We start from the raw sequence: 12961 nt of genomic DNA, 5'->3' as shown, positions 1-12961 counted from the left end.
ATATATCACAATTTACACTGGAATATAAACAAATAGTTATCGGTTACCTTAATACTAAGAATTTATGTCCCATTTAAGGTATTTCTTGCCTAAATATTTGCAGCCACACTAGGCTTAACATTTTGTCAACTTAATTTTAGTAATAAAAAGTGTATATTCCTTACTCGAAACGTGAACAATTATCCCCTACATTTTACTTAAAATGGACGACATACGCAGCAGCATAGACGATATGATGGACCGCTTTAACGACAGTATAACCCACTCGGCACCCAAGAAGCTACTCTTCAACCGGCTTTCAGCATCTTTTGATCTAGGGGCTTGTAAGAGTTTTAAATATATATTTACAGGCACATACGTACAAACTAACAAGTAACTGCTCTTCTAGCACCCAAAAAGCGCCGCTTAGAGCGGGAATCACCTGACCGAAGTCTAAACGCCAGCGCCTCTTCCCTTAATAGTTCCGCCAACGATCCTTTGGGATCCGCCAACAGCAAACTGCGCACCGAGCTGATCGAAACCAAGGCCACAGTAATCCAACTACGGAACGAAATCGAACATAAGACCCGGGAACACAAAAAGGCCATGATGTTGGCTGAGAACAAGAGCACGGCCTTAAAGGAGCAGTGCGATATCACCAGCAAGAAGTATTTGGAGATGCAGGACGAAATGAAGGCGCTTCGGAAACGAGAGCTGGCCTTCAAGGATGAGGCCAGTCGGGCCACCACCGAGTTGGCCCAACTTAAGCTAAAGTACGATGAGTCCATAATCAAGATGCAGAGGGAGAAGTATATGCAGGATGAGGATGCCCGCGATGTCCAGCTGTGCATCAACAACGAACTGACCGAATATCGCCGGATTGCCCAGCGGGCCGATCTCGAGCTGCAGTCTACACGCAACGAGCTGGAACGTCTACGTCGACGCCATGAAGAGTTTAAGGTTAGGGTTTCCGGATTCGAGGAGCTGCGCGCCAACCACGAGAAGCAAACACAAAGTTTAAAGGTGGCTAACGATCGCATCCAGGAGCTGGAGTTCGAAATTCAGTCATATAACGACTGGAAGGAGGTGACTAAGACCTCACAGGAGCGTCTGGCAAGCGTTCCAGATTTGCTTGCTGAAGTGGAGCGACTGCGCAGCCACAACAAGCATTTAAACACTTTGATAGGTGATAAATTGCTTCTGGAAGAGCAGGTCCACGACTACAGAACGCGACTGGATCGGGAGGAGGGTGCTCGGGCGGAAGCAGCTTCCCTGCAGGTGAAACTGGTTCATGTGGAGCAAGAACTCAAGGAATGGGTCAAGGTGGCCCAGGATCACTGTTTGGCCAACACTCTGGTCAGCCCAATGGCCCTACGCTCGCGCATTGAGCAACTGCTAAAAGAAGACATCATTCACGTGGCAGAGAAGACTTCTTCGGCTTCGGATACTAAGCATTTGCAGGTAGGTTTTGTCCAGTGTTTGCTAAGTCCCATTTATCTAACTTTAGTCCGTAGACCACAGTTCGAGATCTAGAACAGAAGTGCGCCATTTACTTAAAGAACATCGAGGATCTCAATATCGGCCTGAAACGTCACAAGAACTTCAAAGAGCGGCTTCAACGCAAATTGATCACCGTGTCCAAGGAGCGCGACTTCTACAAACAACTGGTGGAAAACTTCGACAAGGACATGACCATGAGCAATGCCAGTGTGGCTGACATGACGCAGGACATGCAGGTGCGGTACCGAATGGAGGTTCTTGAACGCACCGTTACCGGATACAAAGACATGTGTGCCACATTAGAGCGCGAGATTCAAGCCATGCGGCAGCAAGAACTACTGGCCGAACCAGCCGGAGAGGGCTACGATAGCGTGAAAAAGGAACTGGATACGCTGCGGTTGGAAAACGATCGGTTGCGTCGGCGCAAAGAGGAACTGGAGCTGGAGATGATGCACCGTTGCCTGCGGGGCGACTTCAACATGAAGGACTTCAAGGTGGTACACTTCAACGAAAACCCCGCAGCCGAAGCCTATGAGTCCAGCAAGAACATGATGGAGAAGCTGCAGGCGGAAATTGAGCGACTGAAGCGGCGCAACAAGAAATTGGAGGATGATCAAGAGCAGAGGCTCAATGAAACCACCAGCACGGGCGGCATGACACTGAACTTTAAGGAGTTCAATCAGCTACGTGCAGACTTAGAGTCCGCCAATGGCAAAATGCGGAAGATGAAGGATTGCTTTAAGGCGGCTCGAGAGGAATTCCGCGATGTGTGCTACATGCTGTTGGGCTACAGGATCGATCGCATTGGAGCCAACAGCAACTATCGGTGGGTCTCGAGTCTATTCAATTCAATCTATTCAGTAAATTGTTAATTAAATTTTTTAGCATCTCAAGCATGTTTGCAGAGGGACCGGATGACTATCTGGACATCAGTCTTAACGAATCGAACTGTTTGGCGCTGCTGGAGTCGCCATATTCCCATACATTCAATCCGCCTATTGATCAGCAGCTGGCAGCCAGTAACTTTCCCGCGTTCTTTTCCGCCCTTACCCTAGAACTTTTCCAAAGGGCCACTGTCACGATGACCTAGAAGAACATTATTTTAGTCTTAGCTTAAGCTAGCCGAGTTGAACATTTTTCTTGTCCACATCAGATATACGATTGGTTTTTTATGCTACCATAGTAAAAATAAGCTTCCCCACGGACTGCATTTGAGAATGAAAATAATATTTGTCTACTTTTTTATACCATTTAGAGTCAAATACAGAAATATTTATTAATAAATACACATAAATTATAGTAATGCACAATAGAAATTGGAATAACCTATCCACTAAGTGGACGTCAGGATGTGAGCCACTTGACCGGGCGTCCTGTGCAGTAGCTGCTCCGGCTGCTCGAAGCCGTTGGCCAGATCATGGACTCGCTCATAAATCTGCTTGTAGATGGCCACGATCACGTTGAAAGACCGCTTCTGAACCGCGGCCCGATGACTGCTGGACATGATAAGCTGCACTTGCGGCAGGAGCAATACATCGGGTAGTTCCAGAAAGGCGTCCATCTTGGACATGAAGATCTTCAGCAGGTTTGTTTCTATTTTGGATTGATTGCTCTGTAGAATAGCGTAAATGGGACCCAGATTGAGGTTTGCCACCAGAGATGAGGCCTGCTCGGAGGTTAGTGTGTCCAACTGGGCATCCGACTGCGCCTGGAGCCGCTCGACGCGCTCATCCATATATTCGTAAACAGCCAGCGAGCTTTGCATGTGATGCAGGCAGTTTAAAAGGTACACACCCATGTCCACAGTGGGCAGATGGGCTGCACTTTCTTGCACGGACTGCAGCAATGGATCTATCACGCAGCTTACGATCTTAGTTATGTCTGCTTGCCGACCATCGACCATGGTGGCCACCGAAAGAATCTCTTTGAGCATATTCAGCAAGCGAGCAACGCTTGGCGGCGGTACAAGATCCCTTTGCGGGGGTTCCAGGGCCAAGCCCGATCCTCCAGAAGGTCGCTGCAAAACACTTCTCACCTGGGCAGCCAAGGCGCCTAGGTAGATCTGCTCACTGCTCTTCTGAAGCTCTACCAGGCACTCCTCCAGGCTGCCGCCCTGCACCACCTGGCGCATTATTTGCTGGTAGAAGCGCAACAGGTTTGAAATGGTAAACAACACAATAGTGTCCTTCTCCGCCTGCAGTATGGTCTCTACTCGGACCTTCAGAGGATGACATACTCCATCGGCTATGTAACCCAAGGCGTTCTGCAGCTGGTCGGAAATATCTGTTGCAAAACTAAGATCATTAGGTTAGTCCATTAATGGATGCATTTAATTATCTCACCCTGCTTATCGCACTTCTTGAACAGCAATGATAGGTTCTCCTTTTCGGTGGGAATGCTCTGATGCAGCCACGCAAACATATCGCCAATATATCTCTTCGGATCATGGGCATGCAGCTCAATGGGCTTGGGGTTTCCACCAGGACCCCCTTCCGTCAAGGCTTCAATGAACTGACGCACCAAAACTGCTCTCCTCGCAATGGCGTATTCATCAATAACATATCTGTAAAGCGAATACTTTTATAAAAGAAGCATGAAATTCTACAAATTTACTAACTTGAATAGCACAGGACGGTCCTGCAGGCGGCTCATGGCTTCCACAATTAGCGGACCTATTTCGTTGTTTTCCAAACTGCGACAGTGGTTCTGGGTCCATCGGTAGAGCCTCTCCAGAGCGCCCTCCTGGTGCAAAGTCATCTCCTCCATTATGTCGATGGCAGCAGTTTGGTAGCCACACTGCATCAGCAGCCGGCAGTCAGCGTGGATGCTTTGTACTCTGTCTAAAACGCGAAAGAAGTCCGCCACAATGGGTGCATCCTTGGCAGCGCCATAGAGCAACTGGTGCTCGGCTCCGCTTAACTGAAATCGGGCTAGAAAAGCTTGGGCAATGTGCTTGTGGACCTCCAAGCGGTCCCTTTCCCGCTGCATGGTGTTGGTCTGCTTGATGAGATCCTTGGTGAGCGCCTTTGAGGTCTCCAGATCAGATTTCATGGTCTCCACTGACGTGGCCATCGTGTCCAGATCTTCGCACACGGCATCCAGGGAGAGCTTCACTTGGCGGAAAGCCTTCAGAAAGTTCTCGTTAATGCCCACGGAGCGGTGTTCGATCTGGCTACGAAGATTCCTGCGGTTCTGAAGGGTATTCTCCGTGAAGAAAGTGGATAGACCACTCAGAGCGTCCAATGTGTCCTGGGGCACGGTAACGGGGTTATTGGCTAAACTTGGGTACATCAGGGACTGACCTTGTCCGACTCCAGGCGCGCCTCCAGGATCTTGTTGACCCTCTTCTGGATCCTGTCCAGCTCCTCCGGTTTTTCCTGCGTCGAGCTCATCTTAAATAGTTGAGAGTGGCCAGGTGTCCGAAAAGTAAACATATGTTTGGAAAATACTAAATAATCAGATGGGTTTTGTTTAATATTTTCTATTTAAATTTCATTTTAAAGATGTATAGATATTATTTTACGCTATTAATAAAAAACATAGATAATGTTTTAATCGGTAAATAATTTAGAGACATCACACTGAAGACTCAAGCGTTACTTTCCTTCCCTAAAAAATACCAACAAATATTTAGTGAAGCCCTGGTTTGCACACCATAGAAAAATAAAACAATTTTGTTTTTACGATTTATAAGCAATATTTTAAAAAACAGCACCTGAAGGCATCCTAAGCTTGAATACATCCTATAAAATGGCTGCCCTGGCCAGCTTGACTGCCCAGTACACGGATTCCGAGAATGAGGGCGATGCCAGTCCAGATTCCCAAAACTCCACCGCGTCCCAGGTTTATTTTCACCTTAGTTGTAGTTACTTTGGCCAAGAGTTAAGAATTTTGATAACCGTATTCCTGTATACCCAGGTAATCATACCACCCAAGAGACCCACGCCGACGCCCACCAAACAGGATGAGGAAACCAAGCGATCCAAGGAGAAGAAAAAGAAGCGGGCCAAGAAAGTGCGTCGGCTAGTGAGTTACCAGGATGACACCTTGATTTCCGACGAGGACGAGGACCGCGCCGCAGTGTCCTCCAGCGAAGAGGAGTCCAGCAGTGGCGAGGAGAGCAACAGTTCCAATTCCCAGAGCGGAGACAGTCTCAAAGCCAAGGATAAAAGCAGTGCTGGTAGTGGTTCCAAGGACGGAGACACCCCCATGGAGGTGGACGAGGAATCTGCGGGGTTCCCGATCGAAGAACGCACGGCTGAGAGCTACGAGAAGGATCCCAAGTACGCCAAGTACAAGTTTCAGCTGCCACCCGAACCAAAGGGGAAACCGTCTGCAGAATTAGTGGCCAAGATCACTAAGATGTACACAAAAATGAGCCAGACTAATATGGATATGAATCGCGTCATACAAGATCGAAAGGAGTTTCGCAATCCCAGCATCTATGACAAACTAATAAGCTTTTGTGACATTAACGAGTTCGGTACCAACTATCCGCCCGAGATCTATGATCCTTTGCAGTGGGGCGAGGAATCCTACTACGAGTCCTTAGCAGCGGTTCAGAAAACGGAAATGGTGAAGCGGCAGAAGGATCGCAAGGACATGGACAAGGTGGAGCAGGCCACTGCGTTGGCCAGGAAAGTCGAGGAGGAGGCCAAAAAGCGGTAAGAATGCCTTACATCTACTATTCTTATTGTGTTCATTTTTAATTCGATTTCGTACTGCAGCAAATCCAAGTGGGATCAGCCGGCACCTTCTTCAACAGTTGGTAAGCCCACTCTTCCGGCTCTAACCACTACGGTTACGGGCACCAAGGGCACCGTCATCTCTGCCTTTGGGTCGCTGCCAAAGAAGCCAGCCGTTTAGACTGTAATCTAGAAATAAACTTTTATGTTTAAAAATTAAAACATTCTCGTTCAAAAGTTTTTATCACAGAATATTTTTTTTATTTTACACAATTGGATTTTATATGTTTTGGGTTTTAAGTGCTCACACTGCGTGTTACAATAAAAAAAAACGCGTAAATAAATATGGAAATAATATTTTAAATTCATCGTTGCTGTTAAATATTTTATTTTGTTATTTGTTATTTCTTTGACGAACATTTGGTTGAATTGTCAGCTTTAGGAATACCTCAAATGCCCATATAACATAAAAATGTACAATAGTATTTTCTTGGTATATTTAAAACCTATTCCGTTTATTATACTTTCTCCGGCACGGTCACACTGGCTCTAACTCGAACATCCGTGTGTGTTGGGTTGTACTTTTGCTTTTTGGATCACAAGAAACAAATAAATACAGTGTTTATTTATTGGATGCAGTCGGCGTTATGATTTGAAAAAATAGTGCGTGATACTTAATTAGATTGAAGTCAAATTTAGTGAACGCAACGCAGCGCAAAGAAACAACAACCACACACCGTGAGAAAAGAGAGAAGACAACGTAGCAACAGCAAAAGAATTTTTCGATCTGAGCCGAACGAGTCTGTGTGTGCGAGCGAGACAACCTGAGATTTGTATAAAAAGATAAAAAGATGAAGAAGATGCCGAGATAATTGTTAAACCCAGTGTTTTTGTGTGTGTGTGTGGTGAAAAATTTAGTTTAAACAATCTTGGCCGTGCCATTAATTCAAGGTGCATATACATGCGGATGTGGCCATTTAAACGGCAACCGGTATTTCGTCTGCCCCTCGCTGCCCATCCTTTTTTTAGCTGCGCGAGTCGCTATTTTGCCGCAACTTGCGCTGCATCTCTCCTTCCCCTCGCACTCGCTAGATAGCTTATTTATAAACCCAATTGCAAGAGAGGAACAGAAAATAAAGAAAAAGAAGCACCGTTCAATTGTGGGCAATTTCAATGGGTGAACGCCATTGTCTCTGGAATATGCATAATATTTAGCAACAGAAAAAAGGGGGGAAAAGTGGGGAGAAAAGAGCCTAAATAAGAAAAACAAGAGCAAATCCCCATCTCTTTGTTTCGCTCGCAACAATGAGATGCGCTGTCCCTCTCTCTCCCTTGCCTCTCCCTCTCTCACTCACCTTTCGGGGCTGCCACTTGTTGGTGTGTTTGTTGTTTGCCGTGCGTGTGTGTTCGTGTGTTGCCCTGCCCAAAAACAACTGAATTCTATACAGCTTGTTGCTTTTTCGGCCGCAGGAAATCAAATGAGAGCGTATTCGATAAAAAGAGATAAAGAAAATACTGTTCGGCATCAGGTGCTAAAGTGCTAAGCAATTCTGAAAGGCAAAGGAAAGTAAACAAAAACGAGACGCGTGTGCTTGTGTGCGGCGCCTATAAAAGCCAAAAGCAAAATACTGACACCCAAAGAGATACACGCAACAACAAGAACCATATTAATAATAATCAACTAAATACAACAAAAAGAAGCTACGGCATCGAGTGATTCAACGCGGCGCACCAAATAAACCATGTCGGATTCGTATTATCAGGTGAGTGTGTGTGCGTATGCGTGCATGCTTGAGAGTGTGCGTCCGCCGGTCAAATTGGTTGCTTAACATTTTCCCTATCAGCAAGCGGCCCTCGCCCTCCTTCCCTTTTCCACTCCTTTGTGAATTCAGTCTTGGTATTATGGACATTCCAACGAAAAATACAGTTGAACTTCACCAAATCGGTCTGCTAATTCCAGTGATAATTGTTTTTATTTGAAAGAAAATACAAAATGCAAAAATGTAGTAAATGTAATATTTGTATGTGTTTCCTTTTTACTATTATTACCATTTTTTTTAAATTGCAGTGCAAAAAAAATGGGATTAATCACCAAAGACTATAAGAAGAATCAATAGTCTATAATATAATATTTTTTGCACTGCAATTAAAAAAAATGGGATTAATCACCAAAGACTATAAGAAGAATCAATAGTCTATAATATAATATTTCTTATAATATTTTGGGGTATGACTTTTTTTATTATAAAATTTCTACTCTGCATCCAACCAAAGCATTCATTGTTTTTGTTTTGTAAATTCGAATTAAATACACTGCTTTTACACCCTTTAAGTATCAATCTGCATGTGATCAAGAAATATTTTGTTTGCAAATGAGACTGTTAGATTCTATATATTCACTGGTCAAGTTAGGTGCAATGTTAATTTGGGTTGTGGCTTATCGAAGACATTTAAGCATAACACTCATCGCTACTCTGAGCCATTTCTGGGCTGGGTATGCATAGGTCCTTTCCTTGCTGCCACACCTGTTGCGCACCGGTTGTTTCCGCTCCAGCTGACGGAAACCACTTGTGGGTCATCCCTGGAGCTCTTTTGTAGTCCCCATCGACCAGGAATAATAACAGTGCCAATGAGAACAGCAACAAATGGCTGCAAATGACATCACTTTTGTTAGGTGGCGTGCACAAATCGCGTTCCACATTCAAATTCACATCCAGTGCGCCAAGTGGCAATTGGCTTAAGTGCGTGACCCGCAGCCTAAAAATAGACACGGCGGTTAACAATTTTATGGACATTTTTAATACCTACTGGGTAATTTGAACACCTTCAATGTAGCAAGTGGAAATTATAGTAAATCACTAAAGGAAAAATATCACAGTTAAAAGTGTTTTGAAATGGTTTAAGTTTAAAAGTCCCACTAAGTAAAGTACAATAACTACTCGATTTGCGAAGGAAATTCTACCCAGATATCCATCCATCTGTAAAATATGTATATTTTTTCATAGGTTTACCATTTTGGTATTATTAGGAATTGGTATCATATCTCTGTCCCAACTTTTTTTTGTGTACTGCATTTGCTGACGGGTTACAATTAGTGGGTTGCCCTGCAATCAGTTGATTACAGGGTATTTAACTGTGCAGTTTATAAATAGAACGCTCCGCCAAGTTGTTTTGGTCGATGCGACGCCGCCTTATCTCAGTACTTGCTTATCGCTCTTTATAAATTCTGATTGCAGCTTCTGTGGTGATGTTGTACTTGGTATCGGGAACAGCATCCATCACGTAGTGAGTGACTCAGAAAAATCATTCAGCTCTGACCCATTAAGTTAATTTCATGAATCCATTCAACAGACCTCGCAGCTTCTTTGAATGGTGAATTTTTGCCGGATGGGCTTTTGAAAGTACAAAACCCCACCGAATAATATAAGCCCAGTGGTACTCAAACTCGGTGTTTAGCCAGAAAACCAGATTCCTAAGAAAGGAGCAGCGGCAGCTCCTACTTACATACTTTTGCCATTTACGGCGGTGCACCTGAGTGGAAGATGAGACGTAATCTGCCCGCAGGTTCGCTTTTTTCAGACTTCAGAAGGCCGAAAACCGGTTTCGGTTTTGATTTGAGCCATCTTAGCGTTATTCTAAAGCTGCTCGGCAGAACAGGGTCAGCCTGTTGGCATGGAAAACGTCACTAGAGATAAAGGAAAGCCTAGAAAATGTTGGCTTCCCTGTTCAACATTTTGTAAGTATTCGATTCACAAATGATTTTTAAGTAGTAAAGTTTGGGGATCTTTTATAAGTTTAAAGAATGCTCACATAATACATGTATATGTATATAAGTCAATGCTGCGATTAACTTTATTTCGTTTAATAATCTAAACTTTGGAAAAATGTGCTAGTTGATTTCTTGAGTGTTTTGAGTTTGGTTTTAAGCGTTGTTGATTTGTTTAACAAATTTGCAACGGGCAAAAGGCCTCAACAAACACATTTGCCATGCGTGCGGAATGTTAGGCAAACAATTGGTATGGAATGGCGGTTGGACCATCAAGTGTCACGTGTCCCTGCCTCTCTGCCTCGACATGACCCCTCCTGGCCATCTCCTGCTTCATTGTGTGGCCACATCTTGGCCACTGACAGGCTGTCAGAATAAACAAAGGGCCACACAACGGGGCCCGAGGGGCGTGCAAGGAGTTCTGCAGCTTGTTGTCTCCGGCCAGTTGTTTACTTTTGGCTGTGACTGCATCCCACGAAGTACCTGCGACTGCGAGATAATTCCACCAAGTATTCCAATTAAAGGTTTATTTTTTCACTCAGAATTGGGTGTACAAAATATAGCCTTTGTTAAACGTTAATTCTGACTCCACAAGGAAGTCTTCTCCATTAGTGTTACAAAAGTAACATAGGAATGCAGGAATGACAGGTTTTATTAGGTATTTATCTACGGTTATATGTATGTTTTTGCGACTATATTTAGGAAAGTAAGAAGATTTTGTGATGAGTAATTATCAAAACATTCTCCACTCGATGTATCTTTGTTACTTATTCAGCATTTCTCTATTTAGTCTTTTAAAATAGAAACATTTCTCAGCTATGAGTTCTGAAGAGGATGCAGATACTGCAGTGAATTTCTTTAATTAACTTAGCACTCGGTCGCCGTCTTGTTTACAGCTTCAATTTTCCTCTGATTCTTCGCTGTGTTTCCGCAAATTTGTTTTGCACGAGTTTTCCTCAACCCTGGGATGGGATGCATTTAATTAAATTCAATTTGTATCTATTAGGTTGGCGTGGGGCAGCCAGCCTGATGGAGGCTGATAAGCTTATCATACTGCGACTAGTCGTGATTCGTATATGTAAGTTCCAGCTGCGCAAAAAGTTTTATTTCGTTTGAGCGATGATGCGACTTAGTCTTGAGCTTGCGTAAAAATAAAACGCCTTTCCACTTCCTTCACCCACCCGCAAAAACATTTTCCTTTCTGAGGCGAAGCCTCACAGATTATATTGTTTATATTTCATTGGTACAGGCAGTTATTGTGCTGATGTTTTGTTATCAATTCGACCCTCGGAGCTGCTTTGCCTGCTTACATAAATTGAGCAATTAAATGTTGCAAAATATATGCATCGCTGCTAGTCAAGCGTTCAAACGGATACTGTATTACCATTAGTTTTCCCTCTTCGATTTTCCCGAGAGGCAAAAGAAAGTGTTTCGCACCGCGGGGTCAACGGGCATTGAAAATCATTTAATTAACTTGCTGCCTATCGCTGGCCTTTTGTTTGTGTTGTTTGCTGGCGTTATATCACACCCATTTGCCCCTCTGCATTTGACTAAGTTAATTCATAGCTCGTTATTGCTGTACAACCCCCACCACCACCCTTCCACTTCCTCCCGCCGTGGGCACATTTAATTGCTGCAATTGATGAGTTCAATTGCGCAAATTATTGCGCTGACTTTGTGCTACAGCTGCTGCTTCGTCCCTTTTCCCCGGATCGATACCAGTTTGCGGGTGTGACTGCTTTTGGATTGGTCTGCCAGCGATTGGGTTGGGACCTAAAACAACAGGTGAGGAGCTAGGACATGGGAATATTACCTTGGTATTATTATATTGGAATTGGCTTATGCCTGCGCAAATTAATCAAAATCTATCGTAACAAAATCACTTCTGAAGTGAAACCAATAAGATGTGTTTTGAAAGGTCAGATCTAGATAGTCTCTGAAATCTAAATTAGCCTTCTACGTGTTTTAACCATGGAACTAAGCCAATGACTAAACTTCCAAGCATAGTTTTCTTTGAGTTGCGATTGCAAGACTAAACTATGCATGTGCCCCATTTCGGGTGCCTCTCTTTTGGCGCAATTCTTTCGCCTGGATTTTGCTTGGCGAACGGGTTTTCGCCTTGAACTCGAAAAGTGGAAAACTCGAATTCGGCGCATGCAGGTGTCCCAAATTACAGTGGGTTCTCGAAATTGGGACATCGTTAGTTAGCCAGCCTGTGCTGCTCGGCTCTTTTGGGTTGCAGATGATGTGCCCCGAAAGGGGAGGGGAGTGTGGCAGGAGTGGTAGCCGAGAACCAAAAACCAAGAACCACAAGAAATGCAGAAACTAGTTGCAGAAGTAGAACTCGTCTCGCCTGACACCTGGAATGTGGTGCACCTTAGGCCAGCGTTTTGAACTTGCCACACTCCGTTTGGAGTTGCAGTTGCAGATGCAATTTCTTTGACAACACAGCAGCCGCACGTGCAGCCGTCAAACAGCTGGGCATTGTTGTTTGTTTGCTCGTTTTTGTTGTCTGCGGCCGCTGCTGGCCGTTCATTTTCATCCAATTTTCCTCGCCTGCGACGGCTGCTGCGGTAACATTGATTTCTGTATAATTTTCGTAATTTTCACTTTCACTCGACCAAAAACGAACAAATGAAATCCAAAAACAAAAGCTAGGCCGCCACTACGACTGCAATTGCGGCTATTGCCATAAAGCATTTTTCAATCAAATTAACAGCATGTTAATAGCATAACAGAGACATGCCACTTGCGCATATGTGAGTGAGAAAGAAATAAAGATAGGGTGACAGATACACTGTGCCTATCTAGGGGCTATTTGATAAAATTTCTTGTGTTATATTCCATATAGTGACTTATCCAAATATTAAATACAGCATTTTATACCTTAAACATACAAAGAACTTTTTCTTTAAAAAATGTTTACCAATTTATTAACCATTAAAATGTGTATACTTCTTGTCAACACGAGTACGGCCCTATATGGAATTTTCCTCAGCGCAGAAACCATGGTGCAGTGGAAGAGAGGGGA

At 44.1% G+C, this 12961-nt stretch overlaps 4 protein-coding genes across 6 annotated transcripts in view; 3 read left to right on the top strand and 1 right to left on the bottom strand.

The window, feature by feature from the left end:
- Positions 1 to 90: 90 nt before the first annotated feature.
- LOC120447904 (mitotic spindle assembly checkpoint protein MAD1) lies at positions 91 to 2703 on the top strand. The gene is made up of 4 exons (XM_039629554.2): positions 91 to 323; positions 389 to 1440; positions 1494 to 2305; positions 2365 to 2703. Exons 1-4 carry the CDS (start codon positions 203 to 205, stop codon positions 2567 to 2569), a joined length of 2190 nt encoding a protein of 729 aa, XP_039485488.1. The 5' UTR covers positions 91 to 202; the 3' UTR covers positions 2570 to 2703.
- A 56-nt stretch (positions 2704 to 2759) lies between these two features.
- On the bottom strand, positions 2760 to 4899 carry LOC120447912 (conserved oligomeric Golgi complex subunit 6). Its single transcript, XM_039629566.2, has 4 exons — positions 4782 to 4899; positions 4097 to 4728; positions 3822 to 4042; positions 2760 to 3762 (listed from the first exon to the last, which is right to left on the bottom strand). Exons 1-4 carry the CDS (start codon positions 4869 to 4871, stop codon positions 2813 to 2815), a joined length of 1893 nt encoding a protein of 630 aa, XP_039485500.1. The 5' UTR covers positions 4872 to 4899; the 3' UTR covers positions 2760 to 2812.
- A 220-nt stretch (positions 4900 to 5119) lies between these two features.
- Positions 5120 to 6406, top strand: LOC120458642 (SAP30-binding protein). Its single transcript, XM_039646371.2, has 3 exons — positions 5120 to 5322; positions 5398 to 6143; positions 6207 to 6406. Exons 1-3 carry the CDS (start codon positions 5230 to 5232, stop codon positions 6343 to 6345), a joined length of 978 nt encoding a protein of 325 aa, XP_039502305.1. The 5' UTR covers positions 5120 to 5229; the 3' UTR covers positions 6346 to 6406.
- Positions 6407 to 6683: 277 nt separating this feature from the next.
- Positions 6684 to 12961, top strand: part of LOC120443774 (serine/threonine-protein kinase N) — a 35323-nt gene continuing 29045 nt past the window's right edge. The window contains exons 1-2 of one of the 3 annotated variants that reach the window (XM_039623082.2): positions 6684 to 6827; positions 7635 to 7927. In XM_039623082.2, the coding sequence (XP_039479016.1) occupies positions 7907 to 7927 (21 nt within the window). In that variant the 5' untranslated portion in view covers positions 6684 to 6827; positions 7635 to 7906. Of the gene's footprint in view, positions 6998 to 7612; positions 7928 to 12961 lie in introns of all 3 variants that reach the window. The other 2 variants (XM_039623083.2, XM_039623081.2) reach the window with 2 other exon arrangements.

This window comes from Drosophila santomea, chromosome 2L, assembly GCF_016746245.2.
Source record: "Drosophila santomea strain STO CAGO 1482 chromosome 2L, Prin_Dsan_1.1, whole genome shotgun sequence".
Taxonomy (NCBI): domain Eukaryota; kingdom Metazoa; phylum Arthropoda; class Insecta; order Diptera; family Drosophilidae; genus Drosophila; species Drosophila santomea.
Note: the sequence above shows the minus strand (reverse complement) of the source record. Positions and strands in the feature narration are given on the sequence as shown.